We start from the raw sequence: 27888 nt of genomic DNA, 5'->3' as shown, positions 1-27888 counted from the left end.
TTTCTTTGGGAATTTTTGCAGGTGCTGTTATAGTCTGATAACACAAGTGCCATTTTAGTCCTTATTTATCCCTGGGATGAGTTGAACTATACTATTGATTCAAACAAGTATGTGGCCACCGGGTAATTGAATATCACAGTTGTTGGAGTACACTGTGAAGCTGCTTGGCTTTCTCCATGGCTACCTGCTTTTTCTTTTGTCTGCTTTCAGGGTGTGAAGATTGCAATCAGCATCATGATTCCGAATGTCCAGAACTGGGCCCAGTGGTGATGGTCAAAGACTCCTTTGTGCTAAGTCGGGCAAGGTAAGCCAACTCTTGCCTTGTTGGCTTGCTTAATTTTAAAGTAAATGAAGCCAGATTGCCAATGCAAAAGGGAGTCTTCTGTTCTCACTTATTTTGCTTCTAGTGTCACATTTTGAACTAGGAATGCTCCCAGTCTTGGAGAACTCACATGCATGTAACTTTAAATGTCTCCCAAACAATTCTAAGCTGCAAGATCTCATTCTGGAGTGTTTTCAGCAGCATGAGAAGATGGGGAGCCAATTAATCCTGCCAGCCAGGGCAGAGTATTATAACTAGATCATCCTTTTTAACCTTTGCCTTTTCTTATATGTAGATGACAGCTTCCTGGCATTTATCGCAGTGAGGGAGAAAAGCAAGACTAATCACATTTGTGTCGGTGGAGCATGTGGATTGTACAATGTGAACGACACAAAAACAGAATTTACAGATGACTCAGTTTAGTTGATCTAAGTCATTGTGCAAGCAGAACGACTACCCTGCAAATCTGCTCTGGGGATTTCTTCAACCAGAGCAGATTTGGGGGTGCTCGGGGGGGGGTGACGGGGAAGGAGAGAGGGAAGGGAAATTCCATTGAAGTCATTGCCTGAGTTCAGTTGGATACAACCCTTTCTTCTAAGTGGACTAGTCTTGTTTGGAAGCATGAGAAGCAGAGAAAATGCCTTTTGTAGGCAAAGGACACAATACTTGGATGCCAGATCGGTTTTCTCCTCAGTCATTGGTGATGTTAATAAACTGTCAATAAAAACAGCAACTTGAGGTGAAGATCTTCTTAGGTAGCCTAAGCATCTTCAGTTGCACTTCTCTTAAGTATTAATAATGCTATTTATAGCATGCCTCAGTGTAGCATGGTATGCATTTTATACCATAAAACCTGAGACTGAGGGTCACTTCAGAGTTTAGATTTCCTACATGGAAGTAACTTCAGTGTAGGTGAAAGTGGGTGTAGATCTGCACAGGGTTTTTCATATCCTTTCCCATATGGAAGTGCTTGTTGAGGAGGAACTCTGTGATCAAGCACATGCATTGAATGCAGAAGGTCCCGGGTTCAGTTCCTGACATTTTCCATTAAAAGGATCAAGTAGCAGTTGATGGGTAGGCCTCTGCCTGAGTAGCCTGCCGATCAGAGAAGGCAACATTTGTCAAAATGGACAAATGTTCCAACCTGGTATAAGGTCGCTACCTATGTTTTTATAGAAAAAATAATTTTTGAAATGGTCCTGCGGAATTACTGATTACCACTTATTAGAGAGCTGTTGAACCCATTCACAGGCAATTACTGACCCTCATACTATATAACAGTGTGGAAGGTTGTGTCGTTTTTCTTTATTTCAATTACTCTGTCAATGTAGAAGGTTTATATAGAAAATTTGTCCCTTGAAATTGATAATTTTGTCACTGAGGAGAGAGGACTCATTTATGCGTCAAAATATTCATTTCTTAGATCATCCCTTCCCTCCAACCTGGAGATCAGGCAAGTTGAAGATGGGATTGAAGGCATTTTTGCAGTAACACAGCTGGTGAAGCGTACCCAGTTTGGTCCCTTTGAGTCAAAGAGAGTTACCAAACTGGAAAAGGAGCCAGCATTTCCATTAAAGGTACAATGGCACTGTTTCGGTTGGTGATAATGTGAAGGCACTAAGAAATGGAGCAACCAGGCTCTACCATTGTCTGAACGTGTATTTGCTTCATTTGGTTATTTTTTAGTTAACCAGTTCATTCATTAATCATTCTCTGCCTGCCTGCCTCTCTCTCTCTCTCTCTCTCTCTCTCTCTCACACACACACACACACACACACACACACACACAGAGTAGCCTTTTCAGTACCGATAGCTAATGCTATAGTGTTTTTGTTTGTATGGCCTGCAGAAATCTTCTGGTTTTAGTTCCATCTGTTAACTTTTAACATGTGCAGTCAGGCAAGCGAGATGTGCTTCTGTTGGCAGTCCTCATATAGGGGAAGATGGAGCAAGAAATATGGAGTGGACCTGATCCTAGCAGGTCTTGCTTTTTGTACCAAATTGGAAAGGCTCAAAATACTAGCCCAGGTGGCACAGGAACACTTGGGAGTGCACTGTAAGACTCCTGATTGTTCCTTTGCAGCCACAACTTTATGTGCCCCACATTGATGGAGAAGGTTTGCGTTCACCTTGCCAGTATCTGTGAAGTCAGGGGTATGAAATAAAAGTCAGACCAGTTCATATTATTACATTACCACTTAGCACAGTAGCATGGAAGCCAGATTCTTCCTCTCATGCCGTTACAGTAATGCCTAGATGCAGGGACCACATGGGCAGGTCAAACTATGGTAACAAAAATGCATCCTTGTCTACAGCTACAGCTATTTATTTATTAGTTGATCATTACTGCAAAGTTTGCATTCCCTCTTTGCGTGGGTGTCTATTAGGTTTTTCAGAAGGATGGACCTCTAGTGTATTTTGATACATCTAATGAAGATGATTGCAACTGGATGATGATGGTGAGGCCAGCCAACCAATACGAACACCAGAACCTGTCTGCCTTCCAGCATGATAATGACATTTACTTCACTACATCCCGGGACATCCCACCAGGCACAGAGTTACGAGTGTGGTACGCTGCTTTCTACGCCAAAAAAATGGAAAAGCCCGTTCTAAAGCAAGTTTCTAGCATTGCCAATGGTACGTTGGGTTGCTTCATGGATGGGTGCTGGGTAGTTTTTTTAACTATCTCAAAAAAATGTTCCCACTTTCTCTGTGGGGCTTATTTCATGCAAACATCTCCCTCACATGAAAAGAAATTGATAGAATCTATGTCCTGATTCGTATTATTTATTACACGTAATGGAATGCTTCCTCTGATTGATATTTTCTACTTTTAAATATAAAACAGTTTCCAAGGATCTAAGTTTCAGCAGAGGCACACCAGGCATTATAACAGCAATGTTACAATGTGGTTAGTATGAAAATAAACTAATGCAAAATAAACTAATGCAAACATTATTTCTCTGATAGACGTTTGTTTAGTAGTGATGGAATGTGACCAAGAAGAAAACAAAACTACTTCAAAGCCTCCATGTTCCAGTGGCACTTATTCTCTCAAAAAATTAAAATTCCCCCGTTCTAAACTTTCAGGTATGGAAACTCTTCAGTTCTTGTTGTGTGAACACTATATAGCCAAATCTCCTGTTAGAGCAGAGGTTTCCAAACTTTTCATGTTGCTGACCTGCTTTTTAGACATGCATCATTTTGTGACACAGTAATTCAGTTTTACTAGCAAACTGAATGTTAAACTAACACCTTTCCAGCCCCGGGAGGAGTGTGGGGAGAAATTCACACAACACACGTACACACTTCAGCCAACACACTAATGTGTCGTGACACACAGTTTGGAAAGCTCTATATTAGAGAAAAATCTGATGGCGTATGATAGGGTTTGAGGTGGAACTGATCTCTGATGGGTATTGAAGGAAAGGTTTAAACCTGATATTTTGAATGTCTAGACCGGGGTTGGGTGGGTGAAATGGGGACTGTGGCCTTAATGTTACTGCACTACATTTCCCATCACCCCTGATGACTGGCCATGCTGCCTGGGGCTCATGGAAGTTGTGGTTACTAACACTATCCAGAGGACCACGGGCTTCCCATTCCTAATCTAGAGTTTGTCGCTCAGTTTGTTTAAGATATTACGTCCCTAAATTTTGTTTGTTGTGTTTTAGTGAGCTCTCTAGAAAGTAATGAGCCGCTGAAGCAGAGTCCAGCCAGTTGCCATTTTAGAGCAGAGGTGGGAAACCCGTGGTCCTCTATATGTTGTCTGGCTTCATTTCCCCTTCCATGTGTCAGTGTTTTCGAAAGCTTTCCAAGAATCCCAGCTGCTGATGAGCAAAAGGGAGGCACTGTTAAGATCCACAACTCCACAGGCGTAATTTTTAAAGGTTGAATGTGCTTACAGCTACAGTGGTTTGGCTTGTGTTTTCTAAAGAGAGCATTTGAGAAGTTCATTTCTTTGCCTCTGATCTTTAGACAGGGGTGGGGAACCTCGGGCCCAGGGACCACATGTGGCCCTCTAGAGCTCTCTACCTGGCCCCCGGGGCTCTCCCCAGCTCACACCTTTAGCAGACCTGCTTTAGCCCCTCATCATGTGCTTTTGACTGGCAGGAATTTGACCTTGAACGGTGATAATCCTCCCAGTTGAAAGCACTATTGAAATGAAGGTTTGTACTATGGCACGAGGGTCTGCTCTCCTCAAAAAGGGTCAAAAGTCACCAGTTTTGTCACAACTTTGTACAGAGGTTGTGTTTGGAATATTGTTGACTTTAGGCGGCATTAAATTTAAATGAAGGGAAGGCCCTTTACTTCTAATGTTCAGCCATGCCCGTATATTTTTTTGTCTCATCGCTCTTCCCTTGCAGAGCATCGCCGGAGTCACTTGGAGCAAGCCAAAGGAGCTCCACAGAGCAACCAGAAAGATGCAGTTGCTGAAATGGTTATGGAGGCCCCCCCTGCAGACCAGCCCGTAGCCCATGAAAGTGCCAACACCGCAGTGGAAGGGAAAAGAAAACCACGAAGGGGCAGAAAGCCCAAAGTGGCAAGACCAGAAACTCCCATTGTGATTGTGGACAATAAAGACTCTTCTGGTGAGCCCAGAAACTACTAAAAGTAGCTATCAGTGATACTTCATTTCATACCCTAAATTTTTCACTCAGTGGGCCAGATGGTCATGTTCGTCCCCTCCCTCAGGTCAAGCTTGACAGGTAGGCCTAGCTGCCTACCTGTCATGCTGCCCACCTGTCATGTGAATCCAGTCACGGTAGCATCTGGTGAGCTTTTTGCCTGTAGGATGCCCTTCAAAGTGCTTCCCCCCCCCCCCCAGCAATTCATATGGGGCTTTATAGGCTGATTGGTGGCATCTGCAAATACCCTTGCAGCTGAGGCAAGTTTTTACCTGTCCTATACCTGACATCATCTATGATATGGGTGGGCATGATGTGGCCAAAATAGCCTCACAGGTGGGTCTAATTAGGCCAATGGGCCACCGATACCCTAAGCCACGGATGGCCAAACCTAGCCCTCCAGCTGTTTTGGGACTACAATTCCCATCATCCCTGGCCACTGGTCCTGTTAGCTAGGGATGATGGGAGTTGTAGTCCAAAAACAGCTGGAGGGCCAAGTTTGGCTAACACTGCCCTAAGCAAATTACTTTGCATTACCAACTTCTTTGTTTTACGGGCAGAGGGCATGAAGAAGCTGAATTTTCCATTTTATGACATATTTGCATTGGGGAACTAAATTTATTAAAAAGTGGTGTATCACAGCACGTGAGCTTATTGAATTGCCTTGTACTGAGCCATCTAGTCTGGTATTACCTTCTCTGTCTAACTCTGGCTCACTGAGGCAGGTGTGGGAAACTTGGTTTTCCAGATGTGGCCGAACTTTTGCCCTAGTCATTGTCTTTGGCTTAACTAGGGTGTGCATGAACCATTAAGCTCAGTATCTTGTATGGCTGTATATTTAGGGTTCATAACTGAGTGGCCTTTCTTGATAACAATGAATTCATTTGACAGAGGAACATGTTGCTGAAATTATAACGGAGATTCCACCTGATGACGTAGCTCTTCCTCCTACAGAAGAAGCAAGGTTTATGGAAGTGGTGTTAGCAAAGATACCCAGTACTGCAAACAGTAGGAATTCTATAGCGAAGTAAGTCCCTCCAGTAAAGGCAAATGCTAAAATGTTCTGTTTCCTCATTCCTGCATATTCAATATTTTAATGTGAAAGAGGTATGAAAGATTTGGAGGTGGAGGGGGGAAACAATGCAGTGTTGAATCTAGTTTTACTTTTCCATTTGAATCTAATCTTGCTCTTCCATGAATGGAAAGGCTCCTTCTATTTGTAGATGTGACTCAAATTCAGTAGGAGTTCCAGCTAGAGGAGGGTTTGTGATTTTCTCTGTCTTCTCTCTAGCCATCCCTTCCCTCCCATACTGTTCTAAAGGTTTCACAACCTTTTGGAGTAGATTTTCAAAAGGTTTATGGAGTTAAAGAACAAAATAGGAATCCTAACCATACGTGACCTTCCACTCTCAGCAATTCTAATCCCACTGGAAAACCTTTATTATCTTGGACATAATGAAACATTAAGCGTTTCAGATTTTAAAAAGTGATCATTTGCAATAACATAAGCAGACTGAAACTCTGCTTATTTGAGGGAAAATATAAAAATCCAGTCTGTGATAATAGACTCATGGTCAAACCTTCTACCCTAACAATGATACCATACTTTTCCGTGTATAAGACTAGGTGTTTTTTTTTTACTAAAAATAATGTTAAAAAAGCGGGGGGGGGGGGGGGTTGGTTTAAGTCTTATACACGGGGCAATCACCACCCATTTTCATAACTTTGAATCCCCCAAAATAGGGGATGTCTTATACACGGGGGTGTCTTATAAATGGAAAAATATGGTAATTGGTTTTATTTTAGATAATTCACTTGAGCAAGTGTACATAGTGGTAGTTCAAATGGGGGAGAGGTGGTCCTTGAGGTATTTCAGTCCTGAGACAATATTGCTTCTAGGGTGTGTATGGCAGATCATCTCTTTGAAAGAGCCCCCATGGAAAGCTAACACAGCAAAGAGGAGCTTCGCGTGTAGGGAGCTCCTGCTATAGGATGCTTCCAACCAACATAATTGAAGTGCTGGCCAGTGAGAGGACTATGCCAGCACCCTGTCCTGTTCCAAAGGGTTGCTAATAAATGAATCCTACAGTATGCTGACTGTACGAGAAGAGATACGATAAATAGTAACAGGACGCTGAGATGGTGTTTGCACAGCACGGTGAACTGCTTCGTTGTTACCTGCCTCTTTCTTTCCAATCGGGCAGGTTTTCTCACCATCAAAGCTCCATGTCCCTCAAGAGGAGCTTGCTCCTGTCCAGCCGACATGGGATGCGGCGCAAGATGATCAAGCAACTTGGGGAACACAAGCGCGTCTATCAGTGTAACATCTGCAGCAAGATGTTCCAGAACAGCAGCAATCTCAGCAGGCACATCCGCTCTCACGGTGAGTTCAGGTGGGATCACCTGGTTTTGTTTTCAGAGCTCCCACAACTCATTGGAAGAGAGCTCTTCATATAAAAGAAGTTTTATATGATGGGACATTGAAGCAGTACCTAAGAAGAAGGGCTGCAGATTTTCACCCATTAGGGTAGCAGTTTAGTGAGATAGTTTTCCAAAGTCTAGGGGAATCTCCCGTCCCTTGAAACATGTAAGCCAGAAGGGATGGATCAGAAAAGATGACTAAGGGCAGTTAATATTACACAAAAATTGTAATGGTTTTCGTTTGATGTGTCTTTCTTCAAGGATACACTTCTTTTTCAGCGATCCAGTGTTTAAACTTCAGTTTAGCATTGATGGAGTGATTTGAGATACTGCAACAGAAGATAGCTGCAAGTCATGTTCAATAGTGCACAAAACATAACTGATGACTCAGCTGCTTCACCTATGTTGCAATTTTGGTGGTGGTTCATCCTCCAGATGTGCCATTATAATGCTCTACCATTCACCCAGGGCTAGTTTTAAGCCAGCAGGGCTGCTCCCCATCCACGGGCTACTGTGTCAAATTAGAAACATGGGTGGAAGTTGATAAATAACATCAGTTAGTATGAAGTGATGCTTGACCCAGCAGCTGTGATAACAACTGATGCAATGCATTCCACATCCTTGATATATATAAATGTTTGGTTCCCCCCCCCCCAAATAAGGGGACATGTAAAAAATGAGCCAGTATCATGGTGGTTACAGTGTTGGACTCTAGGTATTCAAATTCCCACTCAGCTGTGAAGCTCACTGGGTGATATTGGGCCAGTCATTAAGTTTCAGCTTAGCTTATCTTACAGGGTTGTGAGGATAAAATAGGGAGGAAAACCATGTACAACATCTTGAGCTCCTTGGAGGAAAAATGGGACATAAATGTAATAACGAACACATAAATAGAAGTGCCTTATATTACATTTTTAACATCCAGCCTACAATCCTGTACATGTCTGCTCAGAAGTAAACCCCAGCGAGCACACTGAGTGTTTTAATGATTGCAGCCTCTGTATTTGTGAAATTCCCGTCTTTTTCTTTTTGGGGTAATACGTTTTTCTTTAAAATGTATAATTCTGAAGTAGTCTATATTTTTCCCAGTTCCTTTGAAAAAGAGTTGCCTGACGCAAAATATCGTAGTTATATTTAAAGTATCATTTATTAAATTAAATGTACATATGAACAGGTGGTAGTCGATGAAGGTTTACTCAGAGTAGACACATCAAAATTAATGGACCTAATTTCCGTGGGTCTCGTCTGAGTAGAACTTAGTTGACCGCCACCCAAAAGTTTTGGAACGTATGGTATCACTTCCTCTCTCTGCTGCTGTAGCAAGTTCTTTGCTAAGCCCCTTTGCTGCCGAATCTTTCCATAATGTCTGAAGTTGCTTCATAAGTTACATTTGTATGAGGGAACCAATTTATAGGCAGAATGCCCATGAGTAGTGCCCAGAGAAAGAACAGGCCCATATGTAGATTTTCAGGAATACATTAGGCTATTAAAAACCATATGCAGTATGATGTGCATGCATTTTGTATTCAATCATTGGTTCCTATAGCATATTAATTGTTCCTGGAGCCCTAACTTCATAGGATATTGTGCTAAATGTTCCATTTGTCTTTTCCAGGTTTTTGGGGGGTTTTTTACACTTCAGTGATATAAGTGATCTAGCACTTTTCTTCTCTATTAAGCCTGCAATAGTACTAAACACTATCATTTTTCCTACTGGGAGCAGCCCAGATGCAAATTTGGGACTGCATGTTAGCTATTTGATCCCAAGTTAACTGAATATTTGATACATTTTATTTTAGTGCTCCTAGTTATTCCTGAATTTTCTAGATGGATAAGCAGGTGACTGAACTCTGTCTTGTTGTGATTAATCCCTTAGGTGACAAATTGTTTAAGTGTGAAGAATGTGCCAAGCTTTTCAGTCGAAAAGAGAGTTTGAAGCAGCATGTTTCATACAAGCACAGTAGGAATGAGGTTTGTATGGGTCTCCATCAGCAAGCCATTGTGGGATGAAAGTGGGTTACACACCATGGTAGGCAGGCAAGGTCTGCAGATCTCAGAATGGGCCTTCTCCTACCTGTAGTTATTTTGTTTGTAGAAAAATCTGGTGCCTTTACTTGTGCAAAAGCTTAAGAGCCTCAGAAATTACCATAGAAACCGCTCCTTTAATTTATCAGTGTTTAAATTTTCTGGGGTTTTTTTTTTGTGGAAGGGGTGACAGCTCCATTGGGGAAACAAATCAAAGAAAATATTTTTTGAAAAGTATGAACTTCATATGTTTGGAGATATTTATTGTGATTCCTTTTCTGTTTTCCACTTTTTAATCCCCAGGTTGACAATGAATACAGGTACAAGTGTGCTACATGTGAAAAGGCTTTTCGGATAGAGAGTGCGTTAGAATTCCACAACTGCAGAACAGGTATGGTAATCAAACCACGTTACCTAAGTCCCATGAAATGGTCTGGAATTGTATTTATCTAGTAAGGAGGGAGCAGTACAAGTCATCTGGACATTCCGTTTTTATTGCTTATGCAGACAAAACTGCTTTTAAAATACCTGGTATGCACAAAATAACATTTAAAAACTATCAATAACGTGCAGATAAAATCAGCATAACGAGAGACGTTGAGGATTGGATTCTTCTGCGTGTAAGACAGATGTTCTACCGCTGAACTGCAGCGCTTCCCATAATCACCATCAAATGCGTGTGCAGGATGGAGTGCTGTATCAGTACAGTATCCAAATTATTGTAGGGAATCACTAGGCTGATCCACCACACTGGCCCACCAGGGTGGCTCAGCACAGAACCATCTACATTGATAAGCATCAATTATTTGGTAATATCCAAGTGGTGTCGCAACTGGCATGCCAGATACCATCTCCCACACTCGCTTCACTCAGAAAGCTATTGCTGGTGGCATCGACACAAGCCACAGCAGACACTCTCACAGCAATGCCCTACTTTTGGAGACAAGGGCTTGCGTTTAAAATGGGCAGTGTAGGATTAGACGAGAGGAAGCTGCTTGTTGGTTTTCAGAGATGGCCCCTGCTTCAGTTGTGCAGCTGGATTCCACGGCTTATTCTTAGAAACAACTAAATGGTTTTAAAAACTGCTTTTATGAAATCCGCCCTTCCCCTTTTTCATGCAGACGACAAGACCTTTCAGTGTGAGATGTGCTTCAGGTTTTTTTCCACAAACAGCAACCTCTCAAAACACAAAAAGAAACACGGGGACAAGAAATTTGCTTGCGAGATCTGCAACAAGTTGTTCTACCGGAAGGATGTCATGTTAGATCACCAGAGGAGGCACCTGGAAGGTAAGTACATTTGTGATGGATCTTCTTCCTGAACCTTTAATAATTTTTCCCTTTCGCCTATGGTAATCATTCAAAAATTCGACGGATGGCACACTAAGGCTGGTTCTTTTCTTCATTTGTGGTAATGCATCACTGGAATTGAGGGTGAGAAGGCTTTGAACCATCCAAGTGTAGCTATTTTTCTGACAAGTATGATCTAAATTGTTCATTATTCAGGATGCGATTTAAGGGCTATTTTTTACATGAAAAACTTTGATATGTCCTTAAGTTGCATCTAGATAGCTGAACCATTGTGCTTCCAGTGGAAATATGGGGTTATAGTGTTGGACTACGACCAGGAAACCCGGGTTCAGATACCCAGTCAACCAAAATACTCACTGCTTGACCTTGGGCCAGTCCCTTTCTTAGCCTAACCTGCCTATCAGGATTATTGTGAGAATATAACAGTAGAGGTCTTATTTGCTTATTTATTTATACTCCGCCTCTCAAGGCAGCTCGCAGATTAAAAAAACCCCAAGAACTGCTAAAAACATAGAAGAAGGTAGGAATGTTTTCGCCTCTTTGATCTCCTTGAAGGGAAAAAATGGGATACAGTTGCAATAAATAAATAAAATAGATGGCATGCACGAGACACAAATCATTGCACAACCAAGGCGCTACCTCTCAGCCCAATATCCATGTTTATGTGCAAACCTAAAATTAAGCAGCACTTCTTACGGACAGGATGTCATTTCCGTGCATCACTGTATTGATTATGGTGTGCATTATTCATAGAAGTAGGAAGCATGGTTTATTCTTTGTTTGTTCTTTTTTTGGTGGGAACTGTTATCTTAAGGAGTGAGGCGTGTAAAAAGAGAGGACTTTGAGCACAGCACAGAGAACATGGTTCGCTACAAGAAAGAACCTTCTGGCTGCCCTGTTTGTGGAAAGGTAAGATTTTCCATTGACTTACATTTGTGGAACTTTTGTTTCAAACCACAGGCATACTCACATGCATTTATTTATTTATTTTGTCGTGCTTTTAACACACAACAATTCAGAACGTGTTCTGGATGAGTTCCCAAAATCCATACAACTATGGCAAACTTTTCCAGTCTGTGTAACTGACGTGAGGTTAGCAGAGACGGCAAAGTCCACACGGATTACAGTGGTTACCTCGGGTTATGAACAGTCCTGCTTACAAATGCTTCAGGTTACGAACTCCACAAGTGTCCCGGGTTGCGAACTTTGCCCCGGGATACGAACGCAATCTGCTTCTGGGGCCGCAGGAGGCCTATGTAGGTAATGCATGCCTCGGGTTAAGAACGCTTCGGGTTAAGAACGGACTTCCGGAACAAATTAAGTTCATAACCCGAGGTACCACTGTAATGTTGCACAAGCAAGTTGGTGACCTTCTTTGCTTTTTCTTGGATGCTTTTTGATGGGTGATAGTTGAGAGAGAAGCAAAGCAGGAGAAGCTTCCACATGAGCGTGGTCCCAGTGGTCTTCTGACAGCCACGGTCAAAGTATCGTGATAAATTGTCTCTTTAAGTCCCATAGGTTGAGCTCCCCGCCCCCCAGCATGTGGAATGGTGTGTTGCTATTTAAGAAGCTCCAGCCCAAAGTCCCCTTGGGCATGCAGAACTAGATATGCTGTGCTTTGGGTTCTAACCTGTGGCTTGTTCAACCATCCATTCATTGGTATTATGACCTTATTTGGTCAACTGCTGGCTATTAAGAGCTTTGTTGTTAAGTTGGATGTCATTACTATGGAACGGAAGTGACCCTCCTTCCTATGCCAGTGAAAAAAGTGTTGGACCCAGAGTTGAGATATGTGCAGTGCAATTCTGTACATGTTTATTTGGGTGTAAGTCCTAATTAGTTCAAAGTGGCTTATTTTCACATAAATATTCATAGGATTACTCTGCTAGAATCAAATCCCTGGTAAGAGACATCCTCAAGAAATGGTCTTAGGGCAAGTCTGCCGTGTTCTCGCCCCAACCCTGTTACGCATTAGTTCATAATATTAAAAGGGAAATTAATGGTCATCGTAAGGTTGTTATGAAAACAATCATAATAAAATGCTGTACAGTGCAATGCACACTAAAATTTTTGTGAAAATGACAAAAATAGGAAAACATATTTAATAAAATCTTAAACTTTGAATATAAGTATTTGAAAATAAAGTTATAGAGATCAACTGGAAAATTTTGTGGGTAGTTCTGTATTAGAATTCAAAGTTTAATTGTTGGGCAGTTCTCAAGCTGGTTTAGTCAGGGAATAAGTTCTAATCTTGAGTAATGTCACCCAACTTTAGTTCAAAGCATGAACCAAGGGTATTTTAGATCTTTCACATGTGACAGGAAAACAGAATTCGCCTGCTAACATCTTTCTTCCCCTTCAGATATTTTCATGTAGGAGCAATATGAACAAGCACCTCCTGACCCACGGAGATAAGAAATACACCTGTGAGATTTGTGGCCGCAAATTCTTCAGAGTAGATGTGCTCAGAGATCATATTCATGTTCATTTTAAGGTACAATGTTTAACAACCTTGACACTGCCCAGTGTGATTTGATTCAGAACTGGAGTTGAGTAGGGTTACGAAGAAGCTACCAAGGAGAACTGGGAAACCATTGAAAACAGGAGGAGCAGTGTTTTAGTAAGCGATAAAGGCTGAAGGCCAATTTGGAAATCATGAGACCAGCCATGTGGCGTTGGTTACTTCAGCTTTCCTTAAGACTGAATTTTGAGCCATGTAATATATTAAGCAGTGATATTCCCATTTAAAGATGTTGCTACAAGTATGAAATAACTTTTAGAATCGGAAAGGAGCTCAGTAGCGGACCGGGGGAAAGGGGCCATTTCCCCCCCCCATCCTCTGTCAATTCAATACAACTAAGGGATGAAAAATACTTAGCATCTGTTGTTGAAAGAGGGAGCATCGTTGAGGGAAAAGCCTGCAGAAGATTCAGCGAATGTCATACCTTAGCAGATTTAGTTTTTGAAAGGTTTGGTTTTTGACACTTAACAGGCAGCAAGGTGTAAGGAAGAAGGTGATATATTTCACTATTTATTGATTTTGCACAAAGCTCAGTCATCTGAAAAGAGGCAACAGAACAACAAGCCATAATTCGGATAGTTCTGGTTTGTTATTAATGTAAATTCAGCTGAGAAGCAAGTGAAGCTATTGGTTTTCCTTGTTTTCGGAGGACTTAATAGAGACACAATGGCTGTGTCTGCTTAGTTTTTTTGGTCAGACAACATTTTGAGTTTGCACTTCCACTCTGTACAGGACATAGCAATCATGGATGACCACCAGAGAGAAGAGTTCATTGGCAAAATCGGAATATCTTCAGAGGAGAACGATGAAAACTCAGACGGAAGTGTGGATTCTGAGCCTCACAAGTATAGCTGCAAAAGGTGCCAGGTAGTTTTACTCCTTTCAAACATTTTGCGGTGGGAATGGGGTGGGAGAGTTGGGTTGCTAAAAGAAATGTCAAAAATAGTGAAAAGATGTTCAGCTACGTTCCCTGACCCAGAAATCTGTGACTTTTCTGGTGTGTTTGTGTATATGGAGCTCTTGCACATGCAGTCAGTAGCATTCATTTCAGCGGCAGCAGGAAAGCTGAACATACACTTGAACATGTGCTGCCTCTGTTGAAATAATCAAGGTAGATGTTGCAAACTGGAAAGCTCCATGTGGGTATAACAGCCTTCCTGTAAGAAATCACAGGGGCAGCTGTGTGTGGAGGCTGATTGAGAGACAGCTAATCAATGGCTTTAACCCACAAGTATTGGCAGAAGAGAGAAATTATTCTCATATTCACACAGTATCTGTTGTTCAAATACATTTAATTTCAGGCAATGTTAGTTAAGCACTTTAAAAAGAAAAAAAGAAAGTAGGTTTCCATCACTGTAAGGATATCATGATTTCGTGTGGTTTTTTTTTAAAAAAAATACTGCTCCATCTTTCTTCATTGCTATGTTAAGAAGTCTTGTCTGTTTACATGTAAAACGTGAGATAGGCCACTGCCACTTCATGCCTGTCTTGTATAAACAGGAGCTGTCTGGTTGATTGTAGAAGGAAGGTGGCTGAAATTGTTAATAATATTAGTCTGGTTTCCAGCTCACCTCTTCCACAGAGGTTTGTGTGAAATTTTGCTGAAACAAGGATCCAATTTCCTTTACATACCCTTTGTTAATAATTCTAGAAGTCCATAGCTAACAAATTGGCCGGCTAAATAAAATCTTATTCCATTGCCTACTCTGCTCCTTTCCTTCAGTGTCTTTGGATCTGCAATCTTTGCCCCTTTATGGCTTCCCTACCTCCCAGGTGCAGACTTTAGCTATCTCCTGCATGGCCTATTAATCCCAGCCAAACTAGCAATAGTGCCTTCCCTTACAGAAATTGGGCTGAAAACAGCTTTTGCTCCCTTAGAAACCAAAGATCCGTGGCCATCATATAAACCGCACCAAACGGTGGTATAGTCTTCAGTGCCACATGCAGAAATCAACACAGATATTGTGTCTGATTATTAGCTAGCCTTGTCGTTTATTTCAATGCTGCATTAGCTTGTGGTTACTATTTCCAAGGGTGTCCACCTCTCCCCAGTGTGGTGCATTCACTGTTCTTTCATTCTTCAGTTGACATTTGGCCGAGGAAAAGAGTACCTGAAACACATTATGGAAGTTCACAAGGAGAAAGGCTATGGCTGTAGCATCTGCAACAGACGCTTTGCCTTGAAGGCAACTTACCATGCGCACATGGTCATTCATCGGGAGAACCTGCCAGACCCCAATGTGCAGAAGTAAGGAGATAATTCTGACAAAACTAAATCAAGGATGCAGTCCACTTTACTTGCCAGATGAGCATGGGAAAAATACATTGACTTCAGTGGAACCTACACATGAATTAGAGGCAGGATTGCAAGCAGAGAATAATTTCTTAGCAATGGTTGTGGAGCTTTAGTAAAGAAGATCAGTCCGAGGGAAATGGTGGACTGTGACAGTGGCCTACTTAAAGTGTGTTTACCTTGCAAAAGTAACTGAATAGTTTTGCACATGTGCTCCTGTTTCCCCTTCTCTGTCCTGTGGAGAGGGTGCAGTTTTGAAGTGTGATGCACTCCCAGGTTAATAATGACCATGGCAGCCAAAGAAGATGGGAAATACTTGAATGTAATTAGTGAAAGAATATTACGAGTGTGGAAGCACAATGTTCTGCTTCAGACAAGATGTGTGTGTGTGACAAGGGGTGGGAGATGAGAGGTAGTGTTTCCAGGGTACATATGTCAACTTGACCATACTTTGGATTTGCCCCGGTTTATATCCTATACAGCGAGAAGCTGCAAAGAAAAAGCCCAGCTCAAGAAACTGCTAAGACAGTGGGCATTGCATAGACTTAGCACTAAAGCAAAGTTTAGCATTAGATGAGACATAGAAGGGAATAATGTAAAAGCTTTCAGTTATGTTTTGGACTGGATAACATAGCAAACTGTGGCCAAACCCAGATCAACTGTTGCTATACTTAACTATGGTTTGCTGTAACAAGCCAACTTCAAGTCACAATTTAAGAAGCTGACTTCTTAATACAATTTAGTGTTGGGATATAATGCTATAGTGTGGTTAGTCTTAAATGGAAGCTGATGATCTTCTTGATGATTCACAATAGTGAGAGAGCATGCAAGCCCAAAGCTGACTGCCTTTGTAACACTAAACCAAAGCATGATGTCCAAATCAAGCCACTGTAGTTTAAAAAAGAAAAGAAAAGAAGGTATAATGCTATTTAAATATTTCTAGATGAATAAGTCAATACAGTATTTTTTATATACTTACAAGAAAAGTTTTTTAAAAACTGTAAAGCCATGCATAACATTAAAAATCCTAAGCACTTGTAACACATTACAAGTGTTCACTTGTAATGCACAGAAATTTTAAAATCTGTATTCCTGAACCTATGAGCTAATGCAGGGACTATTGTCTAGCTAGAGAGACAAATATAGCTTGGTTTTCTATATCCCTCAAAAGTGTAGTGTTACTCTATTAATGAACTGTTTCAAATAATTTTGTTCTTCAAATAAAAGTACACCTTTGAGATCATAGATTTTCAATTAATTAGAAAAAAGGATGTCTCTAGCTGATTTTTATTTCCTATTTTAGATATATCCATCCATGTGAAATCTGTGGAAGGATTTTTAACAGCATAGGGAATTTAGAACGGCATAAACTTATTCATACAGGTAGACTCATTTTATTACTGTTCTTTTAATAACAAATATTTTCTTGTGCTGTTTCTTAAATTTCGTAAATGAATCCTATTTGTCGGGAACATAGATTGTGATGGGTTAATTCTGTGCTGAGAAAACTCTGCACTAAAAATTGCCCAAAATAGCTTTTTTCTTTTGAGGGTGGGGAGATGGGGAGCACGATTCATCAGCATACAGAAAGTGTCCGTCATTACATTAGCTGCAGCTCATGAAGTCTATAGAACCAATGCAATTTGCTGAGCATTGTACAGTCCATTGTGCTTTGGGTGCATCTTCTCATATTCCCCTGGCTTCTCTTTATTGACTCTGTGCACTTGCTGTCTACCTGGCAAGGGAGTGATGAGCCTGCAAGTGCTTATTATTGAAACACATCTCTGCCTTGTGGGCAGACAAGTCAAATGGGATGTTCTTTCTCGTTAGGAGAGGACATATTTCTCATTCAGTTCTGTAGCCTCAAGACTCAGTGCAATTCAGTGCATCTCTAATTTTGTAATTTGCCTCAGTCATTATGATCATAGCTCCCCCCCCCCCATCTGTCTCTCGTCCCCTCTCCTTCTGCTTCCTTGTTGCCTCTTTGATTTGCCTCTTCTTTCCACAACTCTTTTTAGAGGTTCCTATACAGCTTTCCATGTATCTTTTCTCTGTTTCTATCTCGTTCCACATCAGTTCATAAAACCCTTTTATTTTGAGAGTGGGAGGGACGACTGCCAAAAGGGTTGACTTCATTTTTACCTGCACACAAAACCTAACGTTCCCCACCCCACCCCAGTCCCCTTCAAATAACAATTTATTTTATTTTATTTTTAAGGTGTGAAAAATCATGCCTGTGAGCAGTGCGGTAAGTCATTTGCAAGGAAGGACATGCTGAAAGAGCACATGAGAGTCCATGATAATATTCGAGAATATCTGTGCGCAGAATGTGGCAAAGGTATGAAATGTCCCTTTTATATCCCTAAGTAAACGGTATGTGGTAAAGAAAATGGTTATTTCAGAATATGAATCTCCCTTGATAATCAGAGTGATTCCTTACAAATGACTGGAATCATTCTTTTTACTTTTATAATGTACTGATCAGGAATCTAGGGTGCTTAATGTTCGTTTAATTTTTCATAAGAAGTTGCTCTGTGGCAAAGCACATCTCATTACTGAGTCTTCCATATGTGAGCCCAGCTGATGTGGCGCTGCAGGACTGTGGGTACTGTACTGGCTTTTTCGTCATTGGTTGTGAACATGCTTCATTAAGGATGTGAACGCCATACTGAGCCAGACTTGAGGTAGAGGACATTGCCAGCTGTATGTGGAAATGGCAGAGAACAGACCCTGGGATCTTTTCTGCACAATCTGACACTCACAAATCAGGGATGTTATAACTGCACCTAAGATGTAGCAAGAAATTTACTCCTTATAGGAGTACTGGGTGTGGGTTCAATTCCCCACCCAGCTGTGAAACGTACTGGGCAAGTCACTATCTCTTAACCTACCCTACCCTACAGGGTGGCTGTGTGGACTGAAGGGAGCTGGGGAACTCTGCCCACTGTCCTGAATTTTGTAGAGGAAGCGTAGGATACAAATGTAGTTATTAATAGTAATGACAGAATTGGCTGTGAATAAGAGGCTTAAGTGTCTTTAAGACTTATTTCAGAGGAAGTCCCGTTGATTTTGTTGGCTCTTGTTTCTAAGTGTTTCAATTAATCAGTGAATAATTTAAAATATTTGCATCCCACCCCGTCCTACATGCAGGATGGTTTTAAATTCCCACTTAAAACAAACACCTGTATCGATGCTGTCTTATTTAAAACACCTGTAACTTCCCAGTATTTGCATGCTTGTGTTTTCTACAGCTGCTTGTTCTGCAAGCCCCTTTCTGCTATAACACATGTTGTCTGGATGGCACGATTCTGTGTGTGAACGTTCCTGCCTTGCAGCAGTGGGATTAAACAGGACAGCCTTTTGCCCTCTTGCCATTCTGTGGTGGTTTTCCACTTCACTTGAACTCCAAGAGCCGCCTTAAATGTTGTGAATTACTTCTTAGGCTTTTCAAAGACAGCAGCTGAATGAACAGGATTCTTTAAATAAATAAACTGGCACGCATGTGCATGCTGAGCCTCACCATTCCCAATAAAGAGCCTTTCAGAGATCTTTCATTGCCCTTTTTCATGGGTCTCTTGAAGCTTTCAGGTGAATTGTTTTCTGAAATAGACCCAAGCGTTCTCTTCAAGTTTCCTTAGAGGTGGCCATTGGCTTGGAACATTCTCATGCAGAGTCTTTTCCTTTGCATGCCTCTCAAGCAGAGGGTGTTGAAAGGGCTTCCCCGCCATGCTTAAGCCTTGACTTTATCCATTACAGGCATGAAAACAAAACACGCCTTGCGGCACCACATGAAGCTTCACAAAGGGATAAAGGAGTATGAATGCATGGAGTGTCATCGGAAGTTTGCACAGAAAGTCAACATGCTGAAGCACTACAAAAGGCACACAGGTGAGCACCACAGAGAGGAGGAACTCCACAGCCCTTGCGCAGGGCAAGATAAATTGCCTCAGAGTCAACGGAGCCTACAGACCTGCTGCTCTGTAATACAGTAAAGCGACGTCAGTTACTTCTTGCAGCACCAGTCTTATGCATGTGTCCCCAGGAGTAAATAGCTACAGCTGCATTTGAAGGATGTTGCTTGCTGCTAAAGAAGAGTGTGTCAGGTTGCAGTTTTACTTGCCCTAGATCCTTGATCTAATTTCCAGGTCTCTGTGGAGGGTGTGCAAATGTGTATTACAGGCACACATATAGATGTTGACTGAGGTTAATACCATTAGGCCTTTTTAAAAAACAACAACACAAAATATACCCAGGTAATTTTGTCCATAGCTATTTATGGTTAATATAGATAGGAAGCTAGAGGAAGATGCCTGCATTTTTGAAACATATGAAGAGGGGGGAAACTCATAGTGCGACTATGTAGTCTTTTGTCAATAAATTCCATTTTGCTTATTTCTACTTTTAAGGGCTCCTTGTTTTCATGAATACAGTTGTGCCTTGGTTCTTGAATGGAATCCATTCCGGAAGTCTATTCAACTTCCAAAACATTCAATAACCAAGGTGCGGCTTCTGATTGGCTGCAGAAGCTTCCTGCACACAATCAGAAGCTGTGTCTGACGTTTGGCTTGCAAAAAAAATTCGCAAACAGGAACAATTACTTCCAGGTTTGGGGCATTCGGGAGTCAAAATGTCCGAGTCACAAGGCATTCAAGAACCAAGGTACGACTGTACTAATAGGATAGTTTTGAGGTTTTCTAGGTGTAGGTGGGGCCCACAGACTTAAGTGATTGCAAGAGTCTCCAATTATAGCTTGTGTTGGTTTTTGGAGTGCAACTTTTTCTGTCAGCCTGACTTGTGCCAAAGTTTATTTATTCCATTTCATAAAATTTATAACCTGCTGAATTGTGGGAGTTCTAGCCTAGCAACATCTGGAGGGCGTCAGGTTCCTCACCTCTGCGCAAATGTTAAGAAGTTTGGGGAACCAGATGGAGCCCTGCATAAATGCCAAAGAGTTAATAAGTCCCGTCTCCCCCAGCACTGCCTGGAATCTGCTCTCCATTTAGCATTTACTACACTGCTTAGCTTAGCAAACACCAGCAGAATTTTGGGCCTAAAGGAAGAATTAATTGGCCATTCCTTTTGTAGCACACAATTTCACATTTGCCATAAGGAACTGTGGGTGGTTATCATTTTGGTACTTAACCTAGTTTCTAATTAGCAGGAATCAAAGATTTCATGTGTGAGCTCTGTGGGAAGACGTTTAGCGAGAGGAATACAATGGAGACTCATAAGCTCATTCACACAGGTAATGCTTGGCTGGAACTCTATGCCACTGATTCTAAAATTTCCTTTACAATGATAAATGCTAAGACTCTAGGTCAGCGTTTCCCTAACTTGGGTCCCCAGCTGTTTTGGGACTACAGTATCTATCATCCCTCACCACTGGTCCTGCTAGCTAGGGATGATGGGACTACAGTCCAGAAACAGCGGAAGCCTCAAGTTTGGGAAACCCTGCTCTAGATTTTGCACTTGCAATGTACCCCCAGTGGCATGTAGAATACATAGCCCTGAATCTAACCTCTCTTTTATAGAAGGCTGAAAAATAAAATAAAAAATTTAAGGTAGTTTGGTTAGTATACTGTAAAAAATGTACCTACAATTATATATTTCCCTTGAAGCACTAGCAGCTGCCTGACATATCCATTAGTCTCATATCCATATTAGTCTGTTGCAGCAAAAACACTGGAGTCTCTTAGCACCTTTCACAAATCTGTTATCTAATTATTGTGCACTAGAGTTGACTTCATCAGGTGCATTGAGCACTATCCTAACTTGGCAGTTATGAATGCACATGTGTGGCAGATGTTTGGTGCTGCGGTCAGAGGGAAGTGCAGTGCAAAAGAACATATTAAGCTGTCCCATTAAACAAATGTGTGCAAAATCATTCCAATGACCATTCACAAAGCAGTGTGGATGATGCAATGCAAAACATTCAGGCATTGGTAATTTGACTTACACCTGTAGTAGAATTTTTAAAAACCTGTTATCTTGATTCATGCCTCACCTTATAAGAACTGAACTTTCTGATACTTTGTAATTCAGTGACTTCACACTGGAGCATCTCTGTGAAGCTTCCTTTGAACATACATGTTTCAGCCTATGTTTGGTGCATTTCAGTTCCCTCTGATCTCATTGCTTACTATTCCACCCTGCCCTGCCCCCCAAAACCCATGTGTACATAGATCTGCTGACTTGGGATAAGCCTTAATACATCTGATGGGGTGGTTTCTAGTTCATGAAAGTTTATGCCATAATAGTCTTGAAGGTGCCACAAGACTTCTTTTTATTTCATCCGTATGACAGCAAGTCTAAAAAAACTCTCATGTCAACTATTTGACATAATTCAGACTTTGAGAGAGAGCTGAGCCATGTTCCCTCATCTGCAGTAAACCACATTGGTTCAGTTCTGTCAGGTTTGCTAAGGTTAGTAATATCAGATCCTGTCAGCCCCTGATCTCAGAAGGCAAATGCAGCCTGATTGTTGTCCCCAGACGCCCAAGTGCCATATTTCCATGGAATTCATCGCTCTGCTTTATTCCAGTCCATCCTAATTAGTATGTACCGTATTTTTCCGTGTATAACACGACCCCTATTTTGGGGGACTCCAAATAAAGAAATGCCCCATATGCACTATCCATGCCTAAGACGACCCCCAATTTTAAACTTGAAAAAAATTGGGGGGGGGGGATTAGACTTATACACAGAAAAATACGGTAAGTGACTCCCAATTATACAATATAAAATACTTCCTCCAGGTTCCATACCATGTAACTCTTTTAAAAATGGAAAACCTGTAGTTGAAATGTTGTAATATTAAGATACCCTACTTGAAAATTAATGGTCAACTTCTTGTTTTACTTGCTACTACTAGTGGGAAAGCAATGGACTTGCTCAGTGTGTGATAAAAAGTATGTCACGGAGTACATGCTTCAGAAGCACATTCAGCTAACTCACGATAAGGTAGAAGCGCAGAGTTGTCAGCTCTGTGGGACGAAGGTTTCCACCAGAGCTTCAATGAGTCGTCACATGAGGCGAAAACATCCAGAGGTGAGTTTGATGACAGATTAAGAGTTTGTGATTTTTGCAGACTTCCTGGGGAGACGCATCCTTTACATGCTACCTTGCTCTGAATTTTTCATTTTTGTGCAGCTTTGTTGTGACGGCTGCCAACACTTGCTTTTCACATCTTAGGAATGTGAATTCTTAGTACAGCACATGCCACTTATTATATCCACGGTTGAAGGACCCAAAAGGTAGCTAGCCTTGGTTGAGCTGATAGAGTGACTAGCCAGATTTGAATGGGTGTATAAAATGTAATATAAAATATGCATACATATATGATATAAAACATAATATAAAACAAACCAATCTGCCTGTTACATATAAGCGTAACTGTTCCTTATACGCAATTGCAGGGTAATACTACTATAAATATGTTATTCCTTAATATAAATATTGTTTTCCAGGTGCTTTCAGTTAGAATTGATGACTTGGAGCAGCTCTCAGAAACGACAACTGTTGATGCTTCATCTATAGGAATTGTACAGGTAAAATGCAAGTGTAGCCTAATATTAACTCTCTTGTTACCTTCAGCCTTTATTTGGACATTCAAAGTACCCATGTGCCAACTCCACCCCCCCAGTATCCCCACGTGTGCCAGCTTCAGCCCTGACCTTCCTGCATTTACTGGGAAAGGTCTGAAGGGAGATTCCAAGCACATTCAGCTGAATGCACTCAGAAGCCTTCAGGAAAAGGTTCCCCACCTTTGGACTTAAGCCTACTTTATCAGGTGCATAAAATGTTGTCCTCAGTTGCCAGATACACATCAGTACAGAAGGGGAACAAGGGTGCTGGAAGGCTATGAAATGCAAGAGGTACAGCCTGACATTTCTCTGTAAAGCTCAATTCTGTGCAAAATGAGCACACTGACCATTCACAACATCAGGAATAGCACAAATCTTCCTGCCTTTGCTGCACTAATAAACACATGTAGCATGAAAGGAAACCATAGTCTCTGTTCAGTCCTCGACAAATCAAATCAAACTTACTGATTATTTTTTTTAATTCAGCAGTTTTGAACAGGAATTTCTCCTGATGTTGAAGTGTTGAATTCAGTGACATTGTGCTTTCATTGAAAACTCCCCTTACAGTCAGACCTAGCCCTGGAACCAGGAGAGTTACCGGAAGGCAAGCATATGAAGGCTCATAAGCGTGGTCATAAACGAAAGCATAAGCCCGATGAAGAGGAAGAAACCCAAGTGCCTGAGGATTCTGCCTTCAGTGAATACACAGAGAAAGAAGTGGAATTCACAGGGAATGTGGGAGATGAGACCAATTCAGCGGTGCAAAGCATTCAGCAGGTGAGTTCCCTTTACCAAGGAATCGGGAGAAGGTGGTAATTACAACAACAAAAAATGGCTTTATATCCTAGGAATATTAAAAGGTATTTTAATGTATGGGTGGATTTTTTCAGTAGGAGAATTTGTAGAAAGCTCACCAGTATAATATGCAGGGGAGAGGAAGGCTGAAATCCCCTGAAAATTCATTATGCCTCTGTATGCAGAGTCAGTGTCAGTTGCTAAATTCATTTCTATGTGAGCAAATATTAGGTTGCATTCTGGGGACGTCTGCTAAGGCACCATTTAGGTCAAACATCTCTCATGGTGCAAACACTGATTACCTCATTGTTGACGTTGGGGAGGAATAGACTTTTCCCCAACCACACTAGACCCTTCAGTGCAACCACTTTCTTTCTTCAGTAGGAATGAATACCACCAGTAGCCTGGGAATTCTAGGCCCCTCTTCTTTGTTTTGTAGTGTTATGATACGTCCAGGAATCGGACAGCATTTTGGTGTCCGGGGGGGATTTTCGTGAAATCAGAAAAATGTCCGAGAAAACCTGGACGTATGGCAAGGAGGGTAATTTTGTTTTATTAAAAAATCATTTAAAAATCCCCCAAAGGCCCAAAACTTATGGCAACCGTATTGTTTTGCCCTGCAGTCAGCTTAGCCTTGCTCATCTCTTGGCCAACTTAGCTTGATGGTGAGATACAAGCGAAGTATTTTGTTCTGAAAAGTAATTTCAATTTCAAAACATACTAGAGATTGCAATGGGAGGGGGATCAGAAATACCATCACCACATGACTGGAAATACCAGAGTCAAAGAAATCCAGATTTTTCTAATCTGTGAGAATTTTGCCCTCAGTTTGGGGAACTCGGCTGAAAGTATTGCCTGAATCTCCAGTACTGGTGATCACCTTTGATGGAAATTAATTTAATAATAATAATAATAGTAAATAATAATAATATATTATTTATAGCCCACCCATCTGGCTGGGTTTCCCCAGCCACTCTGGGCGGCTTCCAACAGGATATTAAAAATTCAATAAAATAATAATAACAATAATAAACGTCAAACATTAAGAACTTCTCTAAACAGGGCTGCCTTCAGATGTCTTCTAAAAGTCAAATAGTTTTTTATTTCCTTGACATCTGATGGGAGGGCGTTCCACAGGGCGGGCGCCACTATGTATGATCTAAATCCATGAAGTTTATCACCGTTTGCTTTCAACTCTGTAATATAACAACAGATATCATATAAGGGGTGGAAGGAAGACCTTCTGCTACAGCCTTCCCCAACTTTGTGCCCTTCATATGTTTTGGACCACAGCACCCATCAGGCGCGGCCACTGGCCATGCAGGCTGCGCTGATGAGAGCTGCAGTCCAAAGTATCTGGAGGCCACCAGCTTGGGGGGAAAGCTATTCTATTATAGTGGGGTAGGAGAACTGAAAATAATGACAATATATTTCACATCTTGCAACTAATGGCATCAGATACTACATGGGTAGAGGAGTCCAAAAAAACCAGGACAAAATTTTCCACAGCCGTCTAGCTGCTATAGTGGCTCATTTACCAGAAGTAATGTATTTAGCATTAACTCTGGAAGTGTATACTTGATTCTGACCAAACTAAGTGTCCTGGAGCTAGAAAAGGTCTGTTCTCGTGTTGCCAACCTGCAGACCTCCCATGGAGGAGACACACAAAGAAGTCATCAGGTGATGATCACAGAGTCTGGGTTGGTTTATATGATACACTCGCTCCCATCATGCCATCGACAGGCAAAAAAGAGAGGTAGCAAAGTTGACTGTTTCTCACAGCATGCATTTCTAATGCTAACAGTTGCTTTAAAAACGATCACTACAGATAAGTCTGAATTTTTCAATTCTCTCTCTTTTTGCAGGTGGTGGTGACTCTCGGAGACCCAAATGTCACAGCCCCTTCTAGCTCTGTTGGCCTGACCAATATTAGTGTTACCCCCATCACTACACCGGCTGGAACCCAGTTTACAAACTTGCAACCTGTGGCTGTGGGCCACCTGGCCACTCCCGAGCGCCAGTTGCAGCTAGACAATTCCATCCTCACCGTGACGTTCGATACAGTCACTGGTTCCGCCATGTTGCATGGCAACCGCCAAAATGATATCCAAATACAGTCGCAGCCTGAGCCGGCAAACCCCCAGTCAGTCGCCCATTTTATAAACCTGACTACTCTGGTGAACTCCATCGCTCCGTTAGGGAGCCAAATATCGGAACAGCATCCTTTAACCTGGAGGGCGGTGCCTCAAACAGATGCCCTTCAAACGCAGGCCCAGCCCACGCAGCAGCAGCAGGCGGGGCAGCAACAGGTTCAAACAGAACAGCAGCAGCAGATGTACAGCTACTAACTTATACTTGTAAGGAGACACCAAACTGTGAAGGGGCTTGTAGGAGCCCATGGGACACATACACCGCAGAATCGATTGCTGGAAACCAAACAGAGGTGGAGGAAAGAGCGCATGCAATGAGGGTGTGCTGATATCGGCCCAACAGCTTGAAAGGCAGAGGCCTTGAGAGTCGCTACCGCCAGCCCTACTCAAAATATGGGCTGAAATCAGCTGCTGGGAATAGCGAGAAGTCTGAGGTCTTGGGGTTGTGGTACATTGGCAAGGAGACAGGGAAATAAGAAATAGTAAATACAACAGCAGTATCTTCTAAAAACATACAGCAGGAGCGTTTAAGTCACACTGTGTTAGGTTGCGACTAACTTGACAACGTAATGTAAGGATGTAATTGAGCAAATAAGAAATGTTTTTGTTTTCCTTAGACCATTCCTGTATCTAATGGAACGTTTGGGAAAAATAAGTGGGTGGGGATAGTCCATGATGTGAAATGTGCCTCATTTCATGAATCATTTCCATGTTGGTGATGGAGAACTCACTTTACCAATAAGACAGCTTGGGTTGTCACCTGGGAAAAAAAATAGCCAGTCTGCTGTTAGAGCAACATTTATGGTCTTCTGTTTAGTAAAATTAAAACTTGAATCAAGCTGGTTATGGACTAAACACTTAATGTGATAATAGAATCGTTTACAGAACTGCTTGTTGATTAAATATTACATTTAGCTAATAGATCTGAAAGAGCAGTTCTTCCCATTGAAACTGACTTTGCCAATTAGTCTTCTATCATGTCATAAATATTCGGGAGTCATTGTTCGATATTACCCTTTGCACTTCGCACTGTATTCTTGGGGGATATTTACAAATTAAGGGGCACTTTTAAAAGTGATCTCATGTATCTTTTCATTATTTTCTTCGTAATAACTGATACATGATTTTGCTTGGGGAAATCTGAAATGCAAAGCAACAAATTGCCTGGTTGCAAGTCATAATATAATACCGTTTGTAGGTTATGTTGACCACAAGGAGACAGCCTAGACTAAAATTAATGAAAATCACTTGCTTTGATAAAGTTAGGTAGTTATAGAGCTGTTGTATCATCTGTTCAGGCAGAAGAGGGCGTGTTTTGTTTTGCATCCGTATACAATGTATCTGCCATATCATGTGTTTAAATACAAATTCAATCTTCATCTTTTATGGAATGACTTAAAGAGCGTACCATCAGAAAATAAAGGAGGAGGAGCCCAGCAGTACACAAAAGAATGAATAAGCATTTCCTTTGCCTTTGTGAACAACTGTTCTAGCTAAACGATAAAGGAAAAATAAGATTTGACAATTGACTGATGATTTCCTCACAGTTCCATTTGCTCTCAACTGTGTGCCGTTATTTACAGAAACTTTTCTAACCTTCCAGTACACATCATAGGAACAAGTTGCATTTTAAGGTTGTGTACATATAGGACATGTGAAAAAGATATTGCAGTTTGGAGAGCCCTTGGGTGCCAGCCAGTGATATTCTTTCCCAGGAGACTTCACTGCATACCCTTAAGTTTTCCATCCCACTGCCTGCCGACAGCATTCTGTGCCCTCTGCGCATGCTCAGTCCTCACCAGGCTGTTTTTCAGACCCGCTTTTTATGTTGTACTTT

The 27888-nt window shown here is 41.5% G+C and overlaps 1 protein-coding gene across 2 annotated transcripts in view; it reads left to right on the top strand.

Moving 5' to 3' along the window:
• Positions 1-27576, top strand: part of PRDM15 (PR/SET domain 15) — a 37951-nt gene extending 10375 nt beyond the window's left edge. The window contains exons 3-24 of one of the 2 annotated variants that reach the window (XM_081004420.1): positions 211-304; positions 1746-1899; positions 2710-2962; positions 3296-3415; positions 4693-4917; positions 5845-5980; positions 7158-7336; positions 9251-9345; positions 9703-9790; positions 10521-10688; positions 11524-11618; positions 13072-13203; positions 13963-14097; positions 15315-15478; positions 16827-16906; positions 17742-17861; positions 19280-19411; positions 20682-20768; positions 22395-22570; positions 22990-23070; positions 23674-23883; positions 25767-27576. In XM_081004420.1, coding sequence (XP_080860546.1) covers positions 211-304; positions 1746-1899; positions 2710-2962; positions 3296-3415; positions 4693-4917; positions 5845-5980; positions 7158-7336; positions 9251-9345; positions 9703-9790; positions 10521-10688; positions 11524-11618; positions 13072-13203; positions 13963-14097; positions 15315-15478; positions 16827-16906; positions 17742-17861; positions 19280-19411; positions 20682-20768; positions 22395-22570; positions 22990-23070; positions 23674-23883; positions 25767-26249 — 3407 coding nt within the window. In that variant the 3' untranslated portion in view covers positions 26250-27576. The remainder of the gene's footprint in view (positions 1-210; positions 305-1745; positions 1900-2709; positions 2963-3295; positions 3416-4692; positions 4918-5844; positions 5981-7157; positions 7337-9250; positions 9346-9702; positions 9791-10520; positions 10689-11523; positions 11619-13071; positions 13204-13962; positions 14098-15314; positions 15479-16826; positions 16907-17741; positions 17862-19279; positions 19412-20681; positions 20769-22394; positions 22571-22989; positions 23071-23673; positions 23884-25766) is intronic. The other variant, XM_081004421.1, reaches the window with a different exon arrangement.
• The last annotated feature ends 312 nt before the right edge of the window (positions 27577-27888 follow it).

Source organism: Podarcis pityusensis (assembly GCF_964106645.2).
Source record: "Podarcis pityusensis genome assembly, chromosome: 4".
Taxonomy (NCBI): Eukaryota; Metazoa; Chordata; class Lepidosauria; order Squamata; family Lacertidae; genus Podarcis; species Podarcis pityusensis.
The sequence above is the reverse complement of the archived record's forward strand: the minus strand, read 5'-3'. Positions and strand labels throughout refer to the sequence as shown.